We start from the raw sequence: 25,273 nt of genomic DNA, 5'->3' as shown, positions 1-25,273 counted from the left end.
GTTACTAGGTATTCTATGAAAGTGGGATTAGGAAGATGTGGGTGTACCATACCTTTAAGAAAGTTAAAGGCTAGCAGAGCTACCTGACAGCACCAAGTGTTCTGAACAAGATATAATATAAACTTTTGGTCCAGCAGCTAGTATAGCTGGTTGCCTGGAGACAAAACTAAATTTGAATTAGGCCAATCAGTTTAAATTATACCCCCCCCCCCCAAAAAAAAACCAAACTCCCAATAAAGTTTGAATTAAGTATACTGACAATATTAAAAGCCAATGACACAATCCAATGCCTTGGGGGTATAAAACCAGGAACAGTTGAACAGTTGAGAAAGAACTGCCAAAAGACCAGTATGCTGTTAGTCAGAATTCTCTGCGAGGTACCTGTCTAGAGTAGGAGTTTGCACAGAGGAAAATATCAACTCCGACCTGGAGAACAAATCTCCAGCGGAAGACAAAGAGATTTGACCACTGGCTGGTTTTGAAATTTGAATATTTCAGTAAACCTTACTTAGATTTAGATTACTTACAATGTGGAAACAGGCCCTTCAGCCCAACAAGTCCATACCGACCCACCGAAGCGCAACCCACCCAGACCCATTCCCCTATATTTACCCCTTCACCTAACACTATGGGCAATTTAGCATAGCCATTTCACCTTACCTGCACATATTTGGACTGTGGGAGGAAACCAGAGCACCCGGAGGAAACTCACGCAGACATGGGGAGAATGTGCAAACTCCACACAGGCAGTCGCCTGAGACGGGCAAAGACCAAATTTTAATTGGGGGTTTTATTGGACTCGAATTATAGAAGGGAAAGTAAAAGATAGTTGTTAGTTAAATACTCTGTGTTATACTTTAAGGAATAAAGTTGTTAATTTTTATGATGTAGGCATGCTCACTGAACTGTTCCTGACTCTCTCATTCATATCCTTACATATAGGTAAGGAAGGACCCCACTTTGACAATACATCCATCCTAGGACAAGCCAAACAGACACGCACAAGAATTCCTGGAAGCACGGCATTGCAACCGGAACGCTATCAACAAACACACTGACTTGGACCCCATTTACCACCCTCTGAGAAAAAGAACAGGAGATGGCATCACCACCGGAAATGAAGTCACTAACACAAGGAAACACAAACATATAAACAGAAAGCAGGAAAAACGAGCAGTGCTTCGTTTGAAGGCTTGCTGATGATGTTACCTAGTATGGTGACAAAACGTCTGAAAATGAACCTTCTAGCTCAGTGAGCAAACCTACACCCAGAACCTCAACCTGAGCTACAAATCTTCTCAACTTGTTAATTTTTGCTTTAAATTGTTCTTGGCCTCTCGAATTTTCACAGATTACCGCACAAGATAAACCAGCAACACAGAAAAGATTTAAAATTAACAGAGGGGGTTTGCCCCATGTTATAACAGTAGGCACCCTCACCTGTCGGCCTGAGCTTAGAAACACCTAGAGTGCAGGCAACTGTATAGCTTCACTCAGGAAATATTCTGAGAAGTAATTTTAGGTTGGCCCACAGCAAAACCTCGAAAAAAGTCAAGTTTCAGCTAAATAGTTACAATTTTCTTCAGGATCACACCCGGGAAGACATTGTAATTGTTGTTGATATGCAGATTTGGGATAGCAACAGAATCCTATGAGACTGAAGCACAGCAAGATAACTCATAGGCCAGTATTTAGGAGGGTACCCAGAAGAGTTAATAACTGAGAAACTCCACTTGACTCACACAGATATCGGGCCATTGTTTACAGCAAGGATTTTAGTTACTACTTAAAGTTAAATGGGATTTGATATACTGGTACAATTTAGATCGTAGAATAGCATGGCAGAAAGAGCTGTTCAAACTTTGAAAAAAGGCTGGATTTTAAAAAACAGCCTGTAGCCTTAAGTAGATACCCATTTGCTGATAGGACCAACTAACATGCAACTACTGGGACAGCACCAGCAGAGTTGCTAATGTGTAGGAGACTCTAACCATGCTAAGTTCAATCTCCCCAGACCTGGTAGAGGGAGAGTGAAACAGCATCAGAAATTCCAAAGCTAAACCCAAGACTCCAAGTGAGAGGGATAGTTTGACACAGGGATCAAAACTAGGAGCAAAAATCACGGAATGCCTCACATGGATAGCAGGCATGATCGATGCATGAGCTCAGTGACAGTGTGTTTCTGTTAATGAGAAGGGCAAGGCTGGTACATGTAGGGAATGCTGGATAACTAAAAAAATTGAGACTCTGGTCAAGAAAAAGGAGACTTTTGTCAGATATCAACAGCTGGGATCAAGTGAATCCGTAGGGGAGTGTAACAGCAGTAGAAGTACACTTGAGAAATTAGGAGGGCAATAGGGGTCATGAGATAGCTTTGGTATATAGAGTAAAGGAGAATACAAAGAGATTCTACAAATACATTAAATGCAAAAGAGTACTATGGAGAGAATAGGGCATCTTAAATGTTGTAAATGGAACCACAGGAGATGTGAGAGATACTAAATGAGTATTTCACGTCCATAATTACTGTGCAGAAGTACTAGGGAACTTGGGGAAATAAATAGTGATGTCTTGAAAAGTGTCCATATTAAAGAAGAGTGGGTGCTCGAGGTCTTAAAAACCAAAGGTAGATAAATCTCTGGGACCTGATCAGGTGTAGCCCAGAACTTGGTGGGAAGCTAGAGAAGAGATTGCTGGGTCCCTTGCTGAGTTATTTGTATTATTGACATGCCAAAAGATTGGAGGGTGGCTAATGTGCTGCCATTATTGAAGATGGTAAGGGAAAGCCAGGAAACTTTAAGACCAGTGAACCTGACATCAGTCGTGGGTAAGTTGTTGGTTGGTGGGGGGTGGGGGTGGATTCTGAGCAACAGGAATCACAAGTATTTGGAAAGGCAAGGACTGATCACAGATAGTCATTGCTTTATGCATGGGAAATAGTGATTTGATTGAGTTTGTGAAGAGGTGGCAAAGAAGATTGATGAAGACAAAGTGGTGGATGGTGTCTACATGGACTTCAGCAAAGCATTCAACCAATTCTGCATGGCAGGCTGATTAGCAAGGTTAAAACAGGGTAAAAACAATGACTGCAGATGCTGGAAACCAGATTCTGGATTAGTGGTGCTGGAAGAGCACAGCAGTTCAGGCAGCATCCAAGGAGCAGCGAAATTGACATTTTCGGCAAAAGCCCTTCATCAGGAATCAAGATTAGCAAGATTAGGTCAGATGGAATCAAAGGGGACTCAGCCAATTGGATACAAAATAGACTTGAAGATAAGAGAGCAAAAGTGGTGGTACAGTATTGTTTTTCAGACAGAAATGCAGGGTAGGAGTTAGTATAGAGGAGGAATTTTAATGATGAGGTTTCTTTGTAACACTCAATTCCTACATGATCAAGAATAGATCCATCTCAGCCTTAAATGTACACAAGGATCCTGCAACCACAGCTCTCTGTGGCAAGGAGTTCCAAAGACACTTAATCCTCCAAAAGAAGAAATTTTTCCTCATCTCAGTCTTAAATTGGTGCCACTTTATTGTGGTCCTCTACAATCACATGATGGGAAAGGAACACGGTTAAGTTTGTACAAAGAACATTCTTAACAATGAATGGCAATAATAAATTGCAGCAAATGGAAAACTTCAATTCTTTTTCATTTCCCTATCTTTCTATAATTCTAGGTTTTGCCTTTTGAACCCAACTTCTCCCATCCCTTTATTTGATTAGATTACCTACAATGACTCCTCCGAAGAGAAACCCACCCCCTATATTTACTCCTGACTAATTCACCTAACCTGCACATCTTTGGACTGTGGGAGGAAACCGGAGCACCTGGAGGAAACCCACACAGACACGGGGAGAATATGCAAACTCCACACAGACAGTTGCCCGAGGCGGGAATTGAACCCGAGTCCCTGGCCCTGTGAGGCAGCAGTCCTAACCACTGAGCCACCGTGCCGCCCCGTAATGATGGTGGAAGTAGTCAGATCTCTAACTTACTGTCCTACTCATCATATTTAACAGTATTTCAGATCTTTATTGATACAAATATCTATTGTACAACTACATATTTTGATACTTACTGAGGTAATTCTTCTGCAGCCATGAAAATCTTCTCAACCAATTCTGAGAGGAGGGCCAATAGGTGTGCCAGATTAGTGTTCACATCTTCATTTTTTTCAAGTTTGGAAGGATTTAGCTGTAAATTAGAAACAGAGTCATAGAATATCACAGCACGTAAAAAGACCCTTCAGGCCACTGTGATCTCACTGGTCATCAAGTACCTATCTACTCTAATATGATCCTTTTTGGTAAAAGCACTTGGCAGTACTCTTACATGCTGTGGAATTTCAAGTGTTCATCTGAATACCTTTTAAAACTTCCAATAACCACCACCCTCTGGATGAGAAAAAGTCTCCTTAAATCCCCTCTGAACCTCCTGCCCCTTGCCTTAAACCTGTGTATTTGGCTATTTACCCTTCTAGTAAAAGGGGAAAATATAACCATAATATTCTTATCCACATGCATAGGTCACTTTCTCAAAATAGTTCAGACATAATCGCCCCCAGCAAACAATGCTGTCCATCCTTGGTTAATCCTGGTCTCTCTAAGTGAAGATAAATTCTGTCTCTCTCAATTCGGGAAACTGGAGGAAAACTATGATGTCTGAAGTATTGGCCTGGAGATACCGGTTTTATTCCTATCACTCTTCTTGAATGATGGTATCATATTAGTTGTCTTCCAATCTCCTGGCATTTCTCCTTATCCAGACAGGATTTGAAGATTAATGTCTGGGTCCTCACAATCTTTCTCTCTCTGTCCCCCTTCCACAGAGGGCTAAGATAATGTTGTCTGGGCCTTGGAATTTAAACAGTTTAATCTTTGCTAAAATTGCTAATAGCTCCTCCCTTTCAATGCTAATTTGTTCAAATTAACACAAATCTTCCTCCATTATTTAATTATGTACATCATTCTTTTCCACAGCAAGTACAGATTCAAAATAATTAAGACATTTACTTTGAGTTCTGCTGACACACAAGTTGCACTTTAGTCCCAAATGAGACCTACTCTTTCCCTGGTTATCCTCATCTTTAATATAAAATGTCTTTGGATTATCCTTTATTTTCTTTACCAATGCTTTATCATGTCCCTCTTTTACTTCCTCTCCTCCCCCAAGTTACATCGTGCACTTTCTATATGCCCCAAGGGATTTGGCTGTTTCTTTGCTTTCGATATCAAGAATAAGCTTCCTTTTTTCATCTTATCCAATCTGTACATTTTCATGACATCTAAGGTTCCCTGTGCTGCACTCACCCCACCCCTTTACAGGCCCTGTACACTCACTATTTCCTTCTTAAATGACTGCCACTGTTCTAATGCAGATTTCCTACAAGTGGCTGCTTTTAGTCCACTTTGGCCACTCAGTGTGTTCTCATATCAAAACTGGTCTTCCTCCAAACAAATTCTGAACCTTTATTTCTTATTCAACACTATCCCTTTCAATAACGACTTTAACTTTACACAGCTATGGTCACTATCACCAAAATGTTCCCCAACTGACACATTTACACTTAAATGACTCTGCTCCCCAAAATTAGGTCTGGCGTTGCTCCATACTTTTTAAAAAACAAAACTTTGAATATTCCTACTCCAATTTGGCTCCCTTGATAAACCAGGCACTTCCTTTTTCCCTCTATATTCCTAACACCACCCGCTGTCGTCTCCTGGTTCTTCTTCCACTTTTCTATGCCCCGACATCTCTCCACAAATCCCCTCATCAGTTATTCACCCTTGGCAGTTCGAAGCCATCATGCCTTATGCAGTAGAGATAAACAAAGGAAACAGTTAACCTTACACACAACTACACAAGTCTGATAGATGCACACCATCTTTGAACAAATAGAAACCATGAGCCAAAAGATTCTCATGTTTACCTGACTTTATCTTGAAGGTAAGATATAATTTTAAAGACTATTGAACAAGTGGGTATTCATGGTATGCAAATATATATCGTATGAATCTGCTACAGGCCAGTAGGGGCTTTACAGATCTCAAAATTTATTACTGTATCTCAATCTGCTGACAGAAAATCAAGATTTTGCACCCCATTTATCATGTTTCTGACTCTTGTGGGCTCCACAAAATGCCACACCAAGTTTTCAGCCAACAAATATTCCTGCCTAACTCTTTACTAATATTATTTACACTTTAGGTATTCATGTTGCATGCCTAATGGTAACATTTATACCATTTAAGTATTCAAATTGAAGCACAGAGTTCCGAAGTGTTCAGAAGGCAATGTCTGGTTATTGTATACCAGTGATTTTGATGTTAAACTGCTTTTACGTTCCATGAAATGAGGAAAGGAATGAACATTTTCTCCTCCCAGAGAACATAAATACATTAGTCTTATCCTTATTACTAGATTCAGACCCCAGTATCTTACCTCACATGACTGTTTACTCTCCATTATCTTTAGAATAGTTTCTTTCAGAGCATGATGGATAAATGGTGTTGCAGTCGATTTCATATATTGCTCCATAAGTGTGCTTGCTAAAGTTGTGGCACGGAAGAGAGTGGTGGATTCATCTGAAGGAGGAATCATATAAATAAAAGACAAGTTGAGTGTGGAAAACCATTTAATTCTTGGATTGGAGCTAGGCAGATAAAACTGCATTAAGCCTTTAACTCCAATAATGAACTTGATTTGATTTCCTACAGTGCGAAAACAGGCCATTTGGCTCAACAATTCCACACCTACCCTCCAAACCAACCCAGACTCACTCCCTGAAATTTACCCCTGACTAATGCACCTAACACTATGGGCAATTTAGCTCAGCCAATTCACCTCATCTGGACTGTGGGAGGAAACCAGAACAGACACAAGGAGAATGTGCAAACTCCACAAAGACAGTAGCCCGAGACAGGAATCAAACCCGGGTCCCTGGTGATGTGAGGCAGCAATGCTAACCACTGAGCCACCATGTACAATTAACAGAAATTTGCACAATGTAGGAAATCAACAGTTTTTATTGGTTATTAGATTTTTGCCACCTAACTTGATGAAAATTAAAAATTTACAAGTTGAAAAATTCTAAACCATGACCAACGCAATCACTGTAGCATAACATGCAACAAAATTAATTCTTAGTTTCCCTTGACAGCCAGTCTATATTAAAGTTTGACGATAATTTCTTCAGATTTGTACTTTACTAATTCACCTACATATTTTAATGTTTTATAAGTTTTGTTAAAAGCTGATTCAGAGATTGAGGTTCCATTACATTTAACTTGTGGCTATCCAAATGCTCTTTATGAATAAAATGCTCCACAAATTTACCTTTCCATGTGCAACATTTAAAGACATTTCTGTGATTATTCTTCTCATTTACATAGTGTCCAGCTAATTCTGTAAACTCTGGGGTGCCATCTCAAGATTCCACTGTCTGATATAGTTAGATTTTTAGCACTAATTGAGCTCCCTTCTTGAACTGCTGCACAATGGACTGCACAGTACATTTGATGTTGTATTCCCACGATACTATGCTGCTGGAATGGCAATACATTTCAAAGTCAGAATGGTAGTGGCTTGGTGGTGGTGGTGTTCCAACGTATGTGCTGCACTTGCCCTTCTGGATGGCAGTGGTTGTGGGTTTGGAAGGAGCTGAGAGAAAGTGCAGATTGCTGATGCTGGAGAGTCAGAGTTGAAAAGTGTGTCGCTGGAAAAGTACAGCAGGTAAGGCAGCATTCATGGGGCAGGAGAGTCGACGTTTCTGGCATAAGCCCTTCATCAGGAAGGTAGTGGGGGGCAGGGGACAGAGATAAATAGGAGGGTGGGGGGGTAGGTGCAGGAAGATACCTGGGAAGGCGATAGGTGGATGCACAGGGTGGGGGTGAGTTGATTGTGATAGGGAGGATGGAGTGGATAGATGGGAAGGAAGATGGATAGATGAGGGATCAAGAGGGCGGTACTGAGTTGGAGGGTTGGATATGGAAGGAGTTGGAGGGAGGGGAGATTTGGAAACTAGTGAAGTTAGCATTGGTGCAGTGTGGTTGAAGGGTTCCAAAGCGGAAGATAAGGGCTTCTTCCTCCAGAGATCTGGTGGCTTGGATCTGGTAGTGGAAATGGCCCAGGATTTGCATGTCTTTGTTGGAGTGGAAGGGAAAGTTGAAGCAGTTGGCCACAGGGTGGTGGTGGTGGTGGTGTCGGGTGCGTGTCCCTGAAGATGTTCCCTGAAACACTCCATGAGTTGGTGTTTGGTCTTCCCAGTATAGAGGAGACCACATCAAGAACAATGGATACAGTAGATGAGATGGGTGGATGCGCAAGTGCTGTCTAAAAAATGTCAGTGAACTTCTGCAATGTAGAGAATAAACACTATGACTACTGTTCAGATGTTGTCAATCTTCTTCAGTGTTGTTGGAGCCAGACTCAACTGGCAAGTGGGAAGCATTCCATCACATTTCTGTCATGCCTTCTAAATGCTGGACAGACTTTGGCGTGTTACTCATTGAAGATTTCCTAGCTTTTGACTGGCTGTTGCAGTCACAGTATTTGTGTAGCTGACCCAGTTCAGTTTCTGGTCAACTGTATTCTCAAGATGTTTATAATGGTATCAATGCCGATGAATATCAAGGAGAGATGGTTAGATTCTTTTTTGGAGAAATTCATTCTTGCCAGGCAATGTTAAATGCAATGTGTCTGTTCAGGCCAGAACATAAATCAGATCTTGTTACATTCCAACACAGATTGCTTCATTGTCTGAGAAATCATGAAATGTGTTGTACAGTGTTAACAAGTGCACCAAGATTCTCACTTCTGACCTCAATGGAAGGAAGATCATTGACAAAGCCAATGAAGATTGCTGGGCCTAGGACACTATCCTGAGGAAATACTGCCTTGGAGCTAAGATGACTGAACTACAACAACCACAACAAAGCTCCTTTAATGCTAGGTCTGACTCAAATCATTGGAGAGTTACCCATCCTGATTTCCATTCGTGCAGTTTTGCTTGGACTTCTTGATGCCTGACTCAGTCAAATATGACCTTCATGTCAAGGGCAGTCATACCCTTTTGTGTTTGTTCATGTTTGAACCAATGAAATCTGGGGATGAACATGTCTGGTAAAATCCAAACTGAGCATCAGTAAGTAGGTTACTATTGAGCAAGTATGGCTTAACAGAACTGGTGATTACTCTTTTTATCAGAGCAGACTGATGGGCAAGTAATTGCAAGATTGGATTTGTCCTGCTTTTGTTATCAGGACATGCCAGAGCAATTTCTGATCTATCAAGAAGATGCCAGCGCTACAGCTGTATGAAAACAGCTTGGTGAGGGGCATGGAAAATTTTGAAGTATTGTTGCTAGAATGCTGTCAGGGCCCACATTGTTTGCAGAATTTAGTGCTATCAGCCATTTCTTGATATCACATGCAGTGAATTGAATTAGTTGCTGACTGGCATCTGTGATTCTGGGCATGACAAAAATAGATCATCCAACTTGACACTTCTGACTAAAGATTGCTACAAATACTTCAGCTTCATCTATTTCACTGATATACTCAGGGCTCCTCCATCCTTGTGAATGGAAATACATGAAGCCTCTTTCTCCTGTTAGTTGTTCAAATATCCACTATCATTCATGACTGGATTTGACAGGACTACAGAGTTTAGATCTGATCTACTGGTTGTAGAATTGCATAGCCAAGTCTATTTCTTGAAGCTTACGATGCTTGGCATCACCCCTGTGATGTACCTTTACCAGGCTGACACTTTATTTTAGCTTTATTTAAGTTATATTGCACACTTGATAGTAATAGGAATGCCAGGTCATGAGCTTGCAGATTGTAGGTGAATACAATACCAATGCAGCTGATTGCTCATGGCACCTCAAGGTTACCCAGTCCTGAATTAATTGATCTGTTTGAAATATATACCACTTATTGCAGTACCACACAACATGATGAAAGAATATTCTCAATTGAAGATGGGACGTCATCACCACAAGGTCAGTGATGGCCACTTCTACAATAACGCCATGGGCAGGTGCACCTATAGCAGGGAGATTGGAGAGGATGAGTTCAAGTATGTTTTTCTCTCATTAATTCCTTCAATACCTGCTGCACACCTAGGCTAGCAGGCTATTTCCTTTAAGACTCGACCAGCTTGGTCAGTCATGGCTACTACCAAGCTACTCTTAGCAATGGACACTGAAGTTCCCCCACCCACAGCATGTTTTGTACCCTTGTTAAATGCTGCTAATCAGTTGAGGGGTGCAGTTACTTAGCCCATGTTTAGCTAGAGGTTAGGAGACTTCATGGGGTCTACAGACAGCGTCAATGTTGAGAACACAATGATGAGGGTAACTCCCTCCTGGTTGTGCATCATGTGTCACCATTTCTGCTGCTGGGTCTATTCTTCCAGAGAAACAATGATGATGGTATTGTCTGGATTGTATGAATCTGTGGGTACAAAACTGTCAAGTGGTCTTTTTACTAATCTGTAAGATTGTTTTCCCAATTTGGACATTAAATCCCAGAAATTAGCAAGAAGGACATTGCAGGGTTGATTATGCGGAGCTTGTTTCCAGTGCCTTAGTTGATGCCAGGTAGCCTGCTCGATTTCATTCCTTTGTTAAGACCTTTTAGATGTTTGATACAACTAAGTGACTTGCTAGGCTATTTCAGAGGCCAGTTAAGAGTTCACCAGATTGCTGCAGAACTGTCAACACATGGAGGCCAGATGGCAGATTTGGTTGAGTAAAAAGACATTAGTGAACAGATAGATTTTTATAAGATTTGATGCCAGTTTCATATCATTGTTAGACTTTTAATTCCAAATTTTGTTTCTGATTTCAAACTCTACATCTGCCATTATAGAACCCCAGACCACTACCTGTGGGTATCTGGGTTATTTGTCCATTGATGATATCAGCATTTTATTGACAATTATTTAATTACCACAGAAAAATCATTAATGAGAGAGATGGGACTACACTCAAACTACAAGATTTACACTGTAATGTTTCCTCAATGCAAGTACAACAGTCTCTTAAATTGCTGACAGCACAATCATACAATGTTAGAGGACATAACAATGAAAGCAGAAGATAGATGCCAATCAGTCAATTATAATCACTTTATGAATATCAAAAAGTGGCAACAAGCATGATATACAGAAAAGGTTAGGGCACTTAACAACATTCTGTGAATGGTACTCCACACTTGTGTTCCAGAACTAGCCACACTCTTAGCTAAACATTGCTATCTATCCAACAAATAAGGCTGATTTTCTAGGTATGTCTTGTTCACAAAAAACAAGAGCAAAATAATTCGGTGAATTACTTACAACCTGTCTACTTTCAGTCATGATTTCATTTGAGTCGTGGTCCAAAAAATGAACGAGAATTGAATTTCCTAGTTGAGTGTCACTTTAAGAGCCCTAACAGAATTAAAATCTATGGGAAGCTACAGGCTGCAGTCAAACATAATACAAAGGAAGATGCTTGTTGTTAATACAGGCCATTGGTCTTAGGATCAGACCAGTGATACAGAAGTTCTTCAGAGTGGTGTCATCAGCAGCATTGATTTTCTTTCCAATAAACTCATAAGGGAATTCTTAGTCATGAATATGCAGCAAAATTCGAGTATTCAAAACTTAGACTGAGAAGTGGCATAAGAACCAAGAGTGCACTGCCATTTAATACGATTGTGGCTGATCTTATCTTGGCTTTGACTCCACTGTTCTGCCTGCTCTCTGAAATGCTTTAACTCATTACTAATTTAAAAATCTGTCCCCTCATTAAATTTATTAATTTTCCTAATGCCTCCCACACTCTGGGCTCGTGATTTCCAGAATTCACATTCCTTTGAAGTAAGTAATTCCTTCACATTACTGAAGAAATCTTCTACACCTTAGCCTAAAACTATGACCTCTCATTCTAGAGTGCCCTACAAGAGAAGATATATGTTCTACACCTACTTGGTCAATGCCCTTTAGCATCTTACATTTCTCAATTAAGTCTCCTCTCATCCTTTTAAATGCTAGCAAGTAGAGACCCAAACTACTCAATCTCACCTCATTAAACAAGCCTTTCACAGAATCATAGCAGCAAGTTAGAAGTTACAGACCATCTAACTTGGAATGCTATCACATTCTTTCATATGTTGGGTCAAATTTGGGAACTGTACTTATTATACCTCTGTGGTTGTACTTATTTCAGATGGACTTCAGTGCTTTAAAGATGGGAAATACCACCACGTTCTCAGAGGCAGTTAGGGAATGGTAATAAATGTTGGTCGTTGCCACTGATGTTCACAAAACAAGAATGAATTACAACACAATTTCTCTAACTTCTAGAACAAATTATATTAAATGTATGTAAGCTTGGATTTTTAGCTTTTGAGTCAACAATTAACTTTAACTATTTCTGTTGCCACAGTAGTTTATTTTAAAACTGTTTTAAGGCCCAGCTTTGGACTTTTGTTTACTTCAAATTGTTTTGCACGTCCATAGGCAAATAATGGGGCCTCTTGGTGTGTTAGATATTTTTGAACTGGTTATTTAAGCTTAGGAAAACACCCTCTCACAGTGTTCCTTTACTGTTTTACTTTGAGCTTTGAGCAGGGCTGTGAAGTCCATGGATGAAGACAGCTGTAATGACCATTGTTCCTGAGAAAGGATGGGTGTAGTGAATTAGGTTACTTGAAAATAAAAAGTTCATGTTAATGTTAATCTGAGAGCAGATGTGTTGGGAGTAAATCCTGATGAGGTGACTTACAGCTGAATGTCTTTTATTTCAGATGTGTAAAAGCTCCAAGAAGCTATCTGCAGTTTCAATCTATACTTTAAAATCACATGACTAAACCTGCAAAGGTGTTGGAGGCAGGGATTCTACTGACAGTACTACAGAAACTGTTTTTCAGTTTTATACCAGGGGTGTGCGCTTTGGGTATTAAACAAAAGCTTTTGTAGTTCTTGCAATAAAGAAACAAATGTTTTGGAATTAGTTTCTGTTTTTGCTGTGTTTGGAAAAAACAACCTTGAATTTGTATTATAATTAGGTTTATTCTGTTTTATCTTCATTTGTGAACAAAATTTGCAACATTGCATACTTATGTTTCAGCAAGAGACCACATTGCTAAAACCAAAACAAAGCAAGAGCTATCAAGCCAAGATTCAGTCTGAGATCTGACTCATCTTGTGATGACATCTGCTGAGACCATAACAGAATAAAGAACTATAGTTCTTTCACAAAGAAGATAAATTACTTTCTTAAAAAAATAAACTTGTTATATAAACATGGTCTTCAAATCAGAGTCTTTGATTGATACATATCCATTTCAGATTCAGCACCAAACTGGATAATTGAAGAAAATTAAGCTACAATAATTCAATGTTTTATAATTTTACATTGTATCACGGCATATGGAAAAAGTTTGAGATTAATCGTTAGTATTTATTGTTCAAAGTTTGCATCTCAATTAAAATATAGGTCAAAAAGTATACCTTGCATGATATAACAGTGGCATCCATTCAGATAAGAACTGTCGAACAGCAAGCTGTACCAGCACAACTGTCATTTTTAGTATTTATTCATTAAAAACTAATGGAATATTAAATTATAAAGTGGAAAAACTATTAATTCAAACTCACTCAATTTGCATTTTCTTTTTGCGACATCTCAAATACACAAAAATGATTCGCAGTGCTTTAAATCTAAATGTCCATAACTAATATATTAAATCCAATAAACAACCTTGATTGAATAGGTTAATAACTTAAGTTCGATTGGCCTACCTTCCATACTAATTTCTCTGTCATTGAGTATTTGTAGTAAAAGCGATTCAAGTCTCTCATGCCGAAAAATTCTGAGTAGAATACTAGCCAATAATGTACGATCCTGACCACACACATGGGATAAGGCATTTATCACATGGAATTCTTTTTGAAGAATAAGCTACAAAAAAAAAGGAAATCATGAACTATTCAAAATGTAATATACCTTAATTTATTTTTATACACTTCCAATAAAATGTGTGATTTCAAGAAAAATATTTAAGATTTACTTAGACCTCCAAGTTCTACATATTGGCAATATAATTATGGCAGTTAATCAAGACTGATTTGAAGCTCTGATACTCGAAGGTGTCCTTTATACAAATTTGTTGCCAGAAGCTAGCCACAAGGTTGAAGTCTACCAAGCTAGGCATAATTTCACCTAACAATATTGTCCATATTCTTGTTTTTCCAATCTTGTTTATTCAGAAGCACTCCTAGATGACCTTCAAAGTCCTACCCTTTGTATGCCTAAGTTAAATACTGGCTGCCCACATCATAGCAGACCCATTTGTCCATCTCCACTGTGCTCATTGACCTACGGCTCCTAGTTAAGTACTCCTTGATAGTAAAATTAGTATACTTGTTTTCAAACCTTTCCATGAGTTGAACCTTCAAGTTCTTTCCAATCTTCTTTGGTTTGACAACCCTCCAAGATACCTGTGATGACTCAATTCTTGAGTGTATCCAATTTAACGCATTCTATTATTGGCAGTAACTCTGGGATTTAGATCTTAAGTTGCCCACCCCTTTCTTCCTTAAAATTTACCTCTTTGATGAAGGTTTTGATAATGTGACTTGGTAAGCTTATGTGACTGAATACCATTTTTTTGTCTTACAACCCTTTAAAAGTAATTTAAGATGTTTGACTATTAAGGGCATAATATTCAAACTCACTGTTCTTCTGGCAACAGGCTCTTATACAAACTTCATATTTTATGACACAATTAAAAATCTTTCTTTCTGCCAAATTGCGACGACACAGAATTCTACCTTCCAAATTCTCCATCTCCCTTTGCTAGGTAACCAGCTTTAAAGTTCTTTTTTTCCTTTTTTCTCTCTCTATTAACCCCCACACTACCGTCTAACTGCGGTAGTGCTTATTTTTTTTTTCCCCAGCACCCATGTTGTGCGTGTGTATGCAGGTGTGAGACACAAAATGCACGAATCTTTATTCAATTTCCACCACCAGGAAGATAGGAAAACACGCGGGTGGCCTGTGACAACAGTGCCCTTTACATCAAAGGGCAATATCTCAGGTTTTTTTTGCAGTGTCCACCTCTCGCTGAACAGCTGACACTTTTATTTTATTTTATTCCACCCCCCCCACACACTACCGCCTAACTGCGGTAGTGCTTATTTTTTCCCCAGCACCCATGGTGTGTGTGCAGGTGTGAGATACAGTGAGAGACACAAAGTGCACAAATCTTTATTTAATTCCACCACCAGGAAGAAAGGAAAACACCCAAGTGGCCTGTGACAAGCAGTGCCGTTCACATCAAAGGGCAATGCTGTGTGATCAAAACAGTGAAGGCAGGGACTAAGTCAAAATAGAGTTGGAGGGGGAAAATGATGCACTCCACTCTCCCTGAACAACTCCAGGGTGTTGGTGGACACCGCGTGCTCCTTCTCCAAGGACACCCGGGCCCTAACGTAACCGCGGAAGAGGGGCAGGCAGCTGGCCCTAACGACCCCCTCCACAGCCCTCTGCCTGGACCTGTTTATGGCCAGGAGCAGACCCACGAGGAGGTCTTCAGACCTGCCCTCCCTCCTCCGCATCGGGTGCCTGAAGATCAGGAGCATGGGACTGAAGTGCAACCACAAGCAGAGGAGGAGGTTTTTCAGAAAATCAAAAAGGGAGTGCAAACGCCCACACCCAATATATACATGGTCCACGGACTCCACAGCACCACAGAACAAGCAGTTGGGCTGGGAGTCGGTGAACCACCGCAATCTGCAGTTGCAGGGGACTGCTGCATGCAGCACCCTCCACCCCAGATCCCCAAGAGAAACTGGGAGGACTCCTGCGTAGAGGGCTCTCCACTGGGGATCCCCACCACCCGGTGGCAAATGGGCACGCCAGGGCGTGTCCGGATGGTGGATGAGGGAGGAGAGGTGGACGGTGTGCAGCAGCAGTCGATACATGGCCCGCCTTTTCACCCCCTGAAAAGAAACAAAATTAAAATTCCGGAGGCGGCTCAGGTTGTGGGGTACAGGCTCCCGTGGGAAGTACGGAACCTTGGGGCCAATGTGAAATTCCGTCCGGGCTGGGGTGAGCGCGGATGGGATCCCACCGCACACCTGAGCGTCCTCCAACTGGTGCACTACATCGGGTCCAAGCACCGCCATTTTAAGGCATCGGATGGCGGTGGCCACGAACTGGACGTCTACTGCTGCCCTGCTCGCTATGTCAGCTTTAAAGTTCTTACTTGAAAATTATGATTATTTCCTAATGGAGGGCACTTTACAAATGCAATCTTTCGCTCATTGCACAGCTTGATGATTAAGTGGGCAACCTCTCTTGTAAACTAAAGTTGGAGGAGGAATTACTGATGTTGATTAGAAACAGCTGATCAATTAATATACTAAGTTAGAGAGTCAAAAATGTGCCTGCACAAATAAATACTACTGCAGCACACTAACGTTTAACGTTATTTAGGTAGTCAACTAAAATCTACTTAGCCCTTTCTACATGCTTCTACAGTTTCAATTTAAATCCAGTGGCATCCAGTTGAGCAAGCATCAGGGAACTAGCAATAAATATATACAAATTATACTTGGTAATACAGAACTTGAGTATTGCTGATTTTAAAAAAAAAAGACATTTTGTCTTGTACTTAGTAGGACATTTCTCAAGAATACAAATTCAAAAGCAAACCCAAGATTTATGACATGAGAGGACTGTACTGATTGATTGGAAAGTGGACTCTGATTGGTTGAGGCATTGCCACAGAAAATACACCTATAAATGCAGGTTGATAGTGAAGACAAATTTCGTCCAATCGCAGAATCACATCTAATAATGAACAATATGTTGCAAATGAGGACATTTTCTGGACAATCCTAAATGTAGAAGAAATTATGCTAACAATCAATTTAGGACTGTCAGTTGGACTCAGTGTAGCACACTTGCATTTGCTGGAATGCTTCATATGTTAATAGGTGCCCTGTTATTTGCAGACAGAAAGAATATATACATGCACTGTGACTGTTTCAAACGAACAAAATAGATGACAGCCATTTGCACTTTCACCTTGAGGGTCTGCAACAAATTGTTTGATCACTATTTATATAAACATATAAATCTGTTGTAATGAAGTTAGTGACAAGTGGGTGGCACAGTGGTTTGCACTGCTCCCTCACAGCGCCAGGGACCCGGGCTCAATTCCCACCTCAGGCAACTGTGTGTGTGGAGTTTGCACATTCTCCCAGTGTCTGCGTGGGTTTCCTCGCGGTGCACCGGTTTCTTCCCACAATCCAAAAATGTGCAGGTTAGGTGAATTGGCCATGCTAAATTGGCCAATTGGGTGTTAGGTGAAGGGGTAAATGTAAGGGGGTGGGTCTGGATGGGTTGCTCTTCGGAGGGTCGGTGTGGACTTATTGGGCCGAAGGACCTGTTTTCACACTGTAAGTAATCTAAAATCTACAAAAGTGTTTAAGTGGACCATCTAAACATATCACTCAATCACTTCCCATTGTCAAAGAAGAAATTTTCACCTAAATCTGTACTTCTAGTGATGTTAACCTGTAAAGTTAAAGGACCAGGTGCAGGTAAGTAGGATTATAATGTGCTCTATCTTGTCTACAGTGCTATTAAGATTTTGAAATATTGCATCTTTTAAAATATACTGTTTTTAATATCAAAGTTCGTAACTTTACAGTTTTCAGTATCATATTTCAGCTGCCACCTGTTGCTCACTCAATTTGTTCATACCTCTTTGCAGCCTTTGTTTGACTCACAGCTAGTTTTTTTTTAAATCATCAATATATTTAGAAGCCAAATAATAAATTGTCAATAGCTGAGGTCTCAGCACGGATCCTTGCATCACTAACAATCATAGTCTGCAATCTTGAAAATACCTATTCGAAATCTTCATTTCATGTCAGCCTATAAATGCTCTATCCGTTTTAATCCATCTCCTCCAATACCATAAGCTCTTACCTTACATATTATGCTTTTGAATGCAAATTAATGAATGACTTTTGGAAATCAGATCTACTGTCTCCTACTTATTTATCCTACTAGATATAACAATACATGAAATTCATTAAATCAGATTGTGAATTTTGAAACATAACAAATTCTTATCATGGATTCAAAAATACAGATGTTTTTATATTATTATGACTTGACAGGATAGTTCTGTTGGATTGCATAGTGAGATTGTTCAAAACAAGATGTGATTTTACTGTTATTGCAACTGACATTAGTGTTTAATATGATGGAAGAGACCAGAAGAGGAAACCAATTCAAAATCAGAGTTTTCCACGATTTGCAAACAGTGTGATTGATTTTCTCTTGTTTTTAAAAAAAAGGATTGGCGTCAAACACATCTTAGTTAATATTTGAAAGATAATGCTTAATGAAATTTACACACAAGACTATGAATACATAGAGCACCGAAAACAAACACAAAACAAAAATACCTCTTTGAATTCACTGTATTCCTCTTCTGGCATGATTTTTTCCAATGAATACCGTGCTCTTACCCGTACAGAGCCTGGTTCAATGCCTTTTAGTGGAAAATGTGAACTGAGAGGAAACCACTCATCAATCAGTTGCCCTTTCTGTAATCTACTCAACAGGCAGCGCATGAATACTGAAAAACAAAAGTTTTTGTTAATCAAATTAAATTTTAATATTCAAGTATATCAAATTCTGAATATCCCATACTTTTCTCCAGTTTAACATGATTCATCCTTATCTTGATTGCTAAACATCTCAAACTGAGCAGTCCAGCATTCAATTTTGTCCCCTTTTAACTGCGACCATAAAATGCAATTCCAACTATATATTCAGCCATCACCGGAGTACCATACAGCCTTAGGCTGCTGTTGAATCTCTAGGTACATTCCAGTTGTTTTGAAGGACAATAACAAAAGATTAAAGATTTTGGTGTGGAAAAGAATGCACTTTTGTGAAGTCAGAATTACAGAATCATTAAGCAACCATGGGCAGAGGTCAGTGCTAGAGAGGATGCAAAACATGGGAATCACAGTCGCAAATGACAGCACAAGTTCAATTGAGAGAAAGAAAAATTAAAATAAGTGAACATAATGACATAAAGAAAGAGACAAATTATAGAATTTGAATAGAATTCACAGAACCAGCAAGCAGCTAAGTGGGAAACACAAAATGTTGGGATGGTGGGGAAGGTGATATCAGGTAGTTCAGGATGGGGTGGGAGAACTAGTGCCAGAGTATGTGTGGAAAGGAAGCACAACACTAACTGATAGTCTTCCAGATTTCTTCTGGTAGGCTCTACGCTTGGGGCTGCCGTGCCCTGCCCTGCCACGAGTAAAATTCCAGTTAGCGGATGGAGATGGGACAGGGAAGACTTTGGTGGCCCGATCACTCTTAGGCCAGTTCAGTCATTTTATGACTGAAAAGAAAATAAAGAACTGCAAATGCTGAAGATCTGAAATAAGAAGAGTAATTTCCAGTGAAACTCAGTAAAGATTTGGTAGCATCCATGGATGGAAAACGGAGCTAATGCTTCAAGTCCAGTGATCCTTCTTCAGAATGGATAGCAGCTAGGAAAAAATGGTATTTATACTGGCGATGGAGGGTTTTCCTTTCTTCGTGGGGGCATGCACTGGAGACAGAATGGAGATAGTAAGGTAGATAGATTAAGAAGCTACATAGCTAATAACAGGGACGGTGAGTGAGGCATCCCTACAGAAGGTGGCACCATCTACACAAAAGTGATGGAGATGGAGAAACTGGGAGTAGTTACAACAAGCAGGGAGCAAGGATGCATAGTAAAGGTAACTGTGGGAGTTGGTGGGTTTGTAATGGATATCAATGGCTAGTCAATCCCCAAAAATGGAAAGATGTTGAGGAAGGGAGAAGTCAGAAGTGGACCACGTGAAGATAAGAGCATGGAGAAAAACTGGAAGCAAAAGTGACATTTTTCCAATCCCAGGTGAGATGGGGAAACAGCACAAAGTACATTATTTGATGCATTGCAGGAAGAGATGTGGGAAGGTACTGGAGTAAGACTGGAACAAGGAATGTTCCATGAACCCCACAAACAGCCAGTCATAACTGGAGGCCACGTAGATACCCAGAGTCACATAATTAATCTAAGATCCAGCATTTACTGATTTTAATTTCACTAGTGATGTGTGGAAATAACTATAGTACATTGTCTGATGACCAATATCTCAGTTCAATTGCAGCATAAGCAGAGGTTATCGAATATCTAAGGGATGCAGTGGAAGCTCTGGTTACGGAAATTAGATTGCAAAAATTATGGCTAAGGATATCAGTCTTCAAAAATCAAGTCCTTCGAGTTATGACAGTCCAGCAAACATGTCCGTCAAAAGATTATTATAATTGCTGAGGTCCTGCTCCAGAGAAGAATCCAGAGAAGTTTGCTGCCCTCTTTCCGGATGACAGTATTCACCTGCTGGTCACGAACTCCACTGGTGACTCTGCCTTTGCCCATCAGCCAGCCAGCGTAGAATATTACTCCCAATGCAAAAGAGCGTTGCCCAAAGCAGACCAGAATGTTCTTGATGATATCACAAAGGATATAGGGAAGTCATTTAGAACTGAGACGAGAAGAAAGTTTTTCACCCAGAGAATGATGAGCCTGTGGAATTCCCTGCAGTTGAAGTTAAAACACTGAATAGCTACAGGGCTAAAATGATCAATGGGTATGGGAAGAAAGCAGGAACAAAGTACAGAGCTGGACAGTCAGCCACGATCATACTGAATGGTAGAGCTGGCTTGTAGGCTGCATGACCTACTACTCTTATTTTCTGTTTCTATGAGCAGTCTAAGGACACAATTATTTGACGCCATTCAGCAAAGCCATCTGCAGTCACCCTCAAAGTCAATTGCCTCCGTCCAGAAATGGTTCAGCCACTTGGGAGCAAGCCAACAGGGAAAATACAAATAGGTATAGAATGCACAAATGTATGGTTATACAAGGATTGTGGGGTTAAAAAAAAGAGTAGGTTTCAGATTTCATAATTTTGTTTGAATTTTTTTTTCTGTTGGTTTTTATTTTTGCATTGTAGTTTAATTGCCATAGAAACTGTTAATGTTCAAAGAAACCTGAACTTTCAGTTATTTGCTGGATCCTTGTCAAGATTTCACTTTCTGAAACTTTTATTAAGGTGGTAAGATGTGGGAACAGAAGGCCATTCAGGACTCCATTCAGTGAGGATGACTCAGCCAAAACTGTCCCATGATAAAGAACTCCACAGATCCACTACTCATCTTTGTCTTAAATACATAACTCCTTTTGAGATTATGCCTCAGGTTCCAGACCAGCCCATAAGAGGAAACAACCTTTCTGCATCTATCCTAAGAACCTCGTAAATTTCAATAAGGTCACTTTTGATTCTTCTATATTTCAATGAGTATAGGCCCAAAATGTCCCTCTGTAGCTGGGATCAGCCTTGTGAACTTCTCTGGATTATGTTCAATGACAATGCAACTATACTTTGATAAGGGACCCAAAACTGTTCACAGTATTCCAGCTATGATCAGACGACTACCTTGTATAGTTTCAGCAAAATATTCCTAATTTTACATTCCACTCCCTTTGAAATAAAAAAAATCCAATTGGCATTCTTATTACTTGCTGAACCTGGATGCTAGCTTTCTGTGATTCGTGGATGAGGACTCCCAAATACTTCTGTTTTGTAGCTTTTACCAGTCTTCATTAATTTAAATAATATTCAGCCTACCAAAATGCACAATGTCTCATTCATTCTATTAAAAAACATTGCATTTGTCAAGTTTTAGTTCACTGGATTAACCTGTCTATACCCCTCTTGAGGATGCTTGTATCATTCTCAACACTTGTCCTCACATTTATTTCTTCCATCATCCATAAACGTGGCAATAGCACATTCAATACCCTCATTCAAGTCACTAATATATGAATAATTGTGGCTCCAGCATTTATTCCTGTGGCATTCCACTAGTTAATTTTTATAAAGTTGTTATGCTGAAAATACATGACTTATCCCAATTTTCTGTTTTCTATTATTTAGTCCATCCTCTTGTAATGCTAATGTAACCACAATGGTCTCTTAACTTATTAAGTAGCCTAATGTGCCCTTTTTAATCCATTTGTGGAAAATGGGCATCACAGTTATATCAGTCTTCAGCTCACAAACTTGTCTTTTCAATCTGCTCACCACACAGAACTTCAGTTGTCTATGATACTCAAGTTAGTTGAAGGGAAGCTTGTAACTTAATCTTGCTTTCTTTCCTATGACAACATGAAACATATTCACCTTCCACCTGGGCAGAAATGTAATTATTTGACTTGGATCCAAGGGAAATGGCACTTCTCCAAGGGAAATGGCACTCTTCCAAGGAGTCTATGCATTTTTGTGAATACTTGATTTTGTCAAAATTCTTAAAACCACAGCAATATCTTTCAGCATCTACCATACTCAAACCCCAATTTTTGCAGGCTTAGGCAACTTTGAAGAATTTTAGAAAGCAGCAAATATATGCAAAGTTGTTGCAACAGCCAGTATCATCAAGGAATTAACATATAATGACTGGTAATTCCTTTAAATAGCACTTGTGGCGACTGGAGATGAGAGGTGTGGTGGTTCTGATGGGGGGGTGGGGGTGTTTAGGGGAGCATCCGTCCTGCTGAATGTGCATTCAATCATGACTACATTAAAAAGGTTATTAATAGGTGCTCTGGACCTCAAAATGACAACATAGGCAGCCAATCAGCACTGTTGTCATGAGTTGGCTGCAAGGAATATTTCTCATGTGTGTCTGCTTTGCTTCTCTAAGCACGCTGACAATATCATCTGTTGCAACTCACATCAGAAGCATACCTACATGCCATGGACACTATGTGAAATCTTCAAAGGCATTATCAAACAAGTGCTGTGAATGCAAATTTTGCACTACAAAACTCTGCTACTCCCTAGCTCAATCAAGCACATGCAAACTTTTCCAAAGCACTGCTGCCCACATCTTATGTTTGCACCAGTATACATACATAATTCTTTTGCTTCATTATAACCCTGCTCCTTTAACAGCACATTTTCCCCTGCATTTGCTTCACGGACACTAGTCATATTCTACAGTCTAAATTATTTAGAAATTAAAAATAATTTGCAAAACCATCACTGTTTTATTCAAGTTGCACCTGGAACTTAACCTACTTCCAAGTCCCTTTCAAAATGTAGGACTGCTGAACATTGGCAGCAAACATTATCCTGAGACAAAACAAAAAAATTATATATACCCAAAAAGCTCATCATCCTAGGACTAACTTTTGGGTGGAGAGTAAAATACTTTTACGCAAAGTCAAACATACTTACAGATATCAGGATCCTTGCTCTTCTTTGTTTTGTTACTGAGACTTATCTCAAATCTGTTTATATCAGACGAGACATCACTGGAGAAATGAAGGAATAGTTTAAGAACTCTGCAATCTAAGAAACTTGTAAATTACATGGCCTTGTATATGCCTTAAACAAAAAAGGATGACGCATGAGCAGATAACAAACATTGAAAAAAAAAGAGTACCATTGAAATAAATCTCATCAATATGACATAATAAATGTGCACTTTTGCACATCATACCTAAGATAAAAATATTCCTCTATAAATCAGAGATGAATAATTTCAAGTAAACCATAGAAACCATTTTCACTCTGCGCTACAACATTAAAATAAAACACATTCTGCAGGTTGTTAGCTTAATTATTCAATTAAGAATTAGACTGCTGCTTTTGATACTGAAAACTTTTATAAAGGAAACAAAGGGGCGAGTAGGTACCATAGTAAGGATCATGATGTTACCACAAAATGATAAGTACAATAGGAGACAAATTCAGGAACTTTGGGAGTGTGAATAGTGAATTGATGATAGAAAGATGGAAGATAGAGTTGTTGTTGAATGCACATTTTATGTCAGTTTAAATGACTTAAACATTTCACAAAGATACTTGAAAATCAAGAAACAAAGAGCAGAGCAACATAAAACTATCACTTGTGAAATGCATTGGGAAAACAATTGGTGGTAAAGTTTGTTAAATGCCAGGACCAGGTGGCTTGCATCTTACAGTCTTAAAAGTAGTTGCAGAGATAATCTTCCAATATTCCTTAGACTGTGAAAGGGTTCTAATGGATTAGAAAATAGCTAATGCAACATATTTCTTCAGTACAGGGAGAGACGATGCACAAAATTATTCGGCAGTTAGTCCTAATATCTAGAATCCATTAAGGAGGTCAAGTGGCAATGAAATTACCATCAGCCATGATTGAATAGCAGAGTGGACCCAATGGGTCGAATGGCCTTACTTCCACTCCTATGTCTTATGGTCTTATAATACTTAGAAAATCATAATGTGATCAGGCAGAGTCAACATAGCTTTCTGTAAGGTGTGGGGGAGGTGTTTAATTAATTGGATATCCTGAGGAAGCACTAAGCAAAGTGGATGAAAGGGAAGACATAGATGTGGCATACCTGGATTTTCAAAAGGCTTTCTCCACAACAAAGACTAAAATTGTTTGATTTGGCAGGTTATAATTCGAGCTGTACCATACAGATTTGCTTTTACGTCACAACTATTTATAAGATATATCAATGACATTGACATTTTGATATTTATTTGGTTGAGAATTTAGGAGGCATGTTAGTAAGTTTGTTAAGGGCACCAAAAGTGGTGGTACATTTGAAAGTGAACAAAATTACTAAGATAACAAAGGGATCATGATCAATTGGGCCAATAGGCTGATGGAGTTTAATATGGATAAATGCAAAGTTTGTATTTTGGAAAAAACAAACAAGGACAGGACTTATACAGTTAATGGTAGGGCACTAAGTAGTGTTGTCAAACAGAGACACCTGGGGACTCAGGTACATAGTTCTTTGAAATTTGTGTCACAGGTAGACAGGTGGCTAAGAAAACATTTAGCACGCTGGTGTTCATTGCTCAGACCAATGAGTAAAGGAGTTGGGATGTCCTGTTGAGGTTGTACAGGATGCTGGTAAGGCCACCGTTGTGAATATTGTCTACCAATTCTGGTCATACTGTTATATGAGGATTATTAGTAAATTGGAGGGGGTTCAGAAAAGATTCAGTAGGATGTTGCCAGGACCAGGGTATCTGAGTTATAATGAGAAGCGGGGACCTTTTTTCACTGCAGCATAGGAGATTGAGGGTTGACCATAGGGAGGTCTTTAAAATCATGGAAGGGCATTGATAAGGTGAATGGC

At 39.6% G+C, this 25,273-nt stretch overlaps 1 protein-coding gene across 2 annotated transcripts in view; it reads right to left on the bottom strand.

The window, feature by feature from the left end:
- The window catches only part of rasa1a (RAS p21 protein activator (GTPase activating protein) 1a), a 191,209-nt gene that overhangs the window by 40,207 nt on the left and 125,729 nt on the right, over positions 1-25,273 (bottom strand). For both annotated transcript variants that reach the window (XM_060836608.1, XM_060836609.1), the window contains exons 15-19: positions 23,370-23,446; positions 18,483-18,655; positions 13,797-13,956; positions 6,444-6,586; positions 4,081-4,196 (exon numbers count right to left, since the gene is read on the bottom strand). In XM_060836608.1, the coding sequence (XP_060692591.1) occupies positions 4,081-4,196; positions 6,444-6,586; positions 13,797-13,956; positions 18,483-18,655; positions 23,370-23,446 (669 nt within the window). The remainder of the gene's footprint in view (positions 1-4,080; positions 4,197-6,443; positions 6,587-13,796; positions 13,957-18,482; positions 18,656-23,369; positions 23,447-25,273) is intronic.

Source organism: Hemiscyllium ocellatum, chromosome 2 (genome assembly GCF_020745735.1).
Source record: "Hemiscyllium ocellatum isolate sHemOce1 chromosome 2, sHemOce1.pat.X.cur, whole genome shotgun sequence".
NCBI lineage: Eukaryota > Metazoa > Chordata > Chondrichthyes > Orectolobiformes > Hemiscylliidae > Hemiscyllium > Hemiscyllium ocellatum.
The sequence above is the reverse complement of the archived record's forward strand: the minus strand, read 5'-3'. Positions and strand labels throughout refer to the sequence as shown.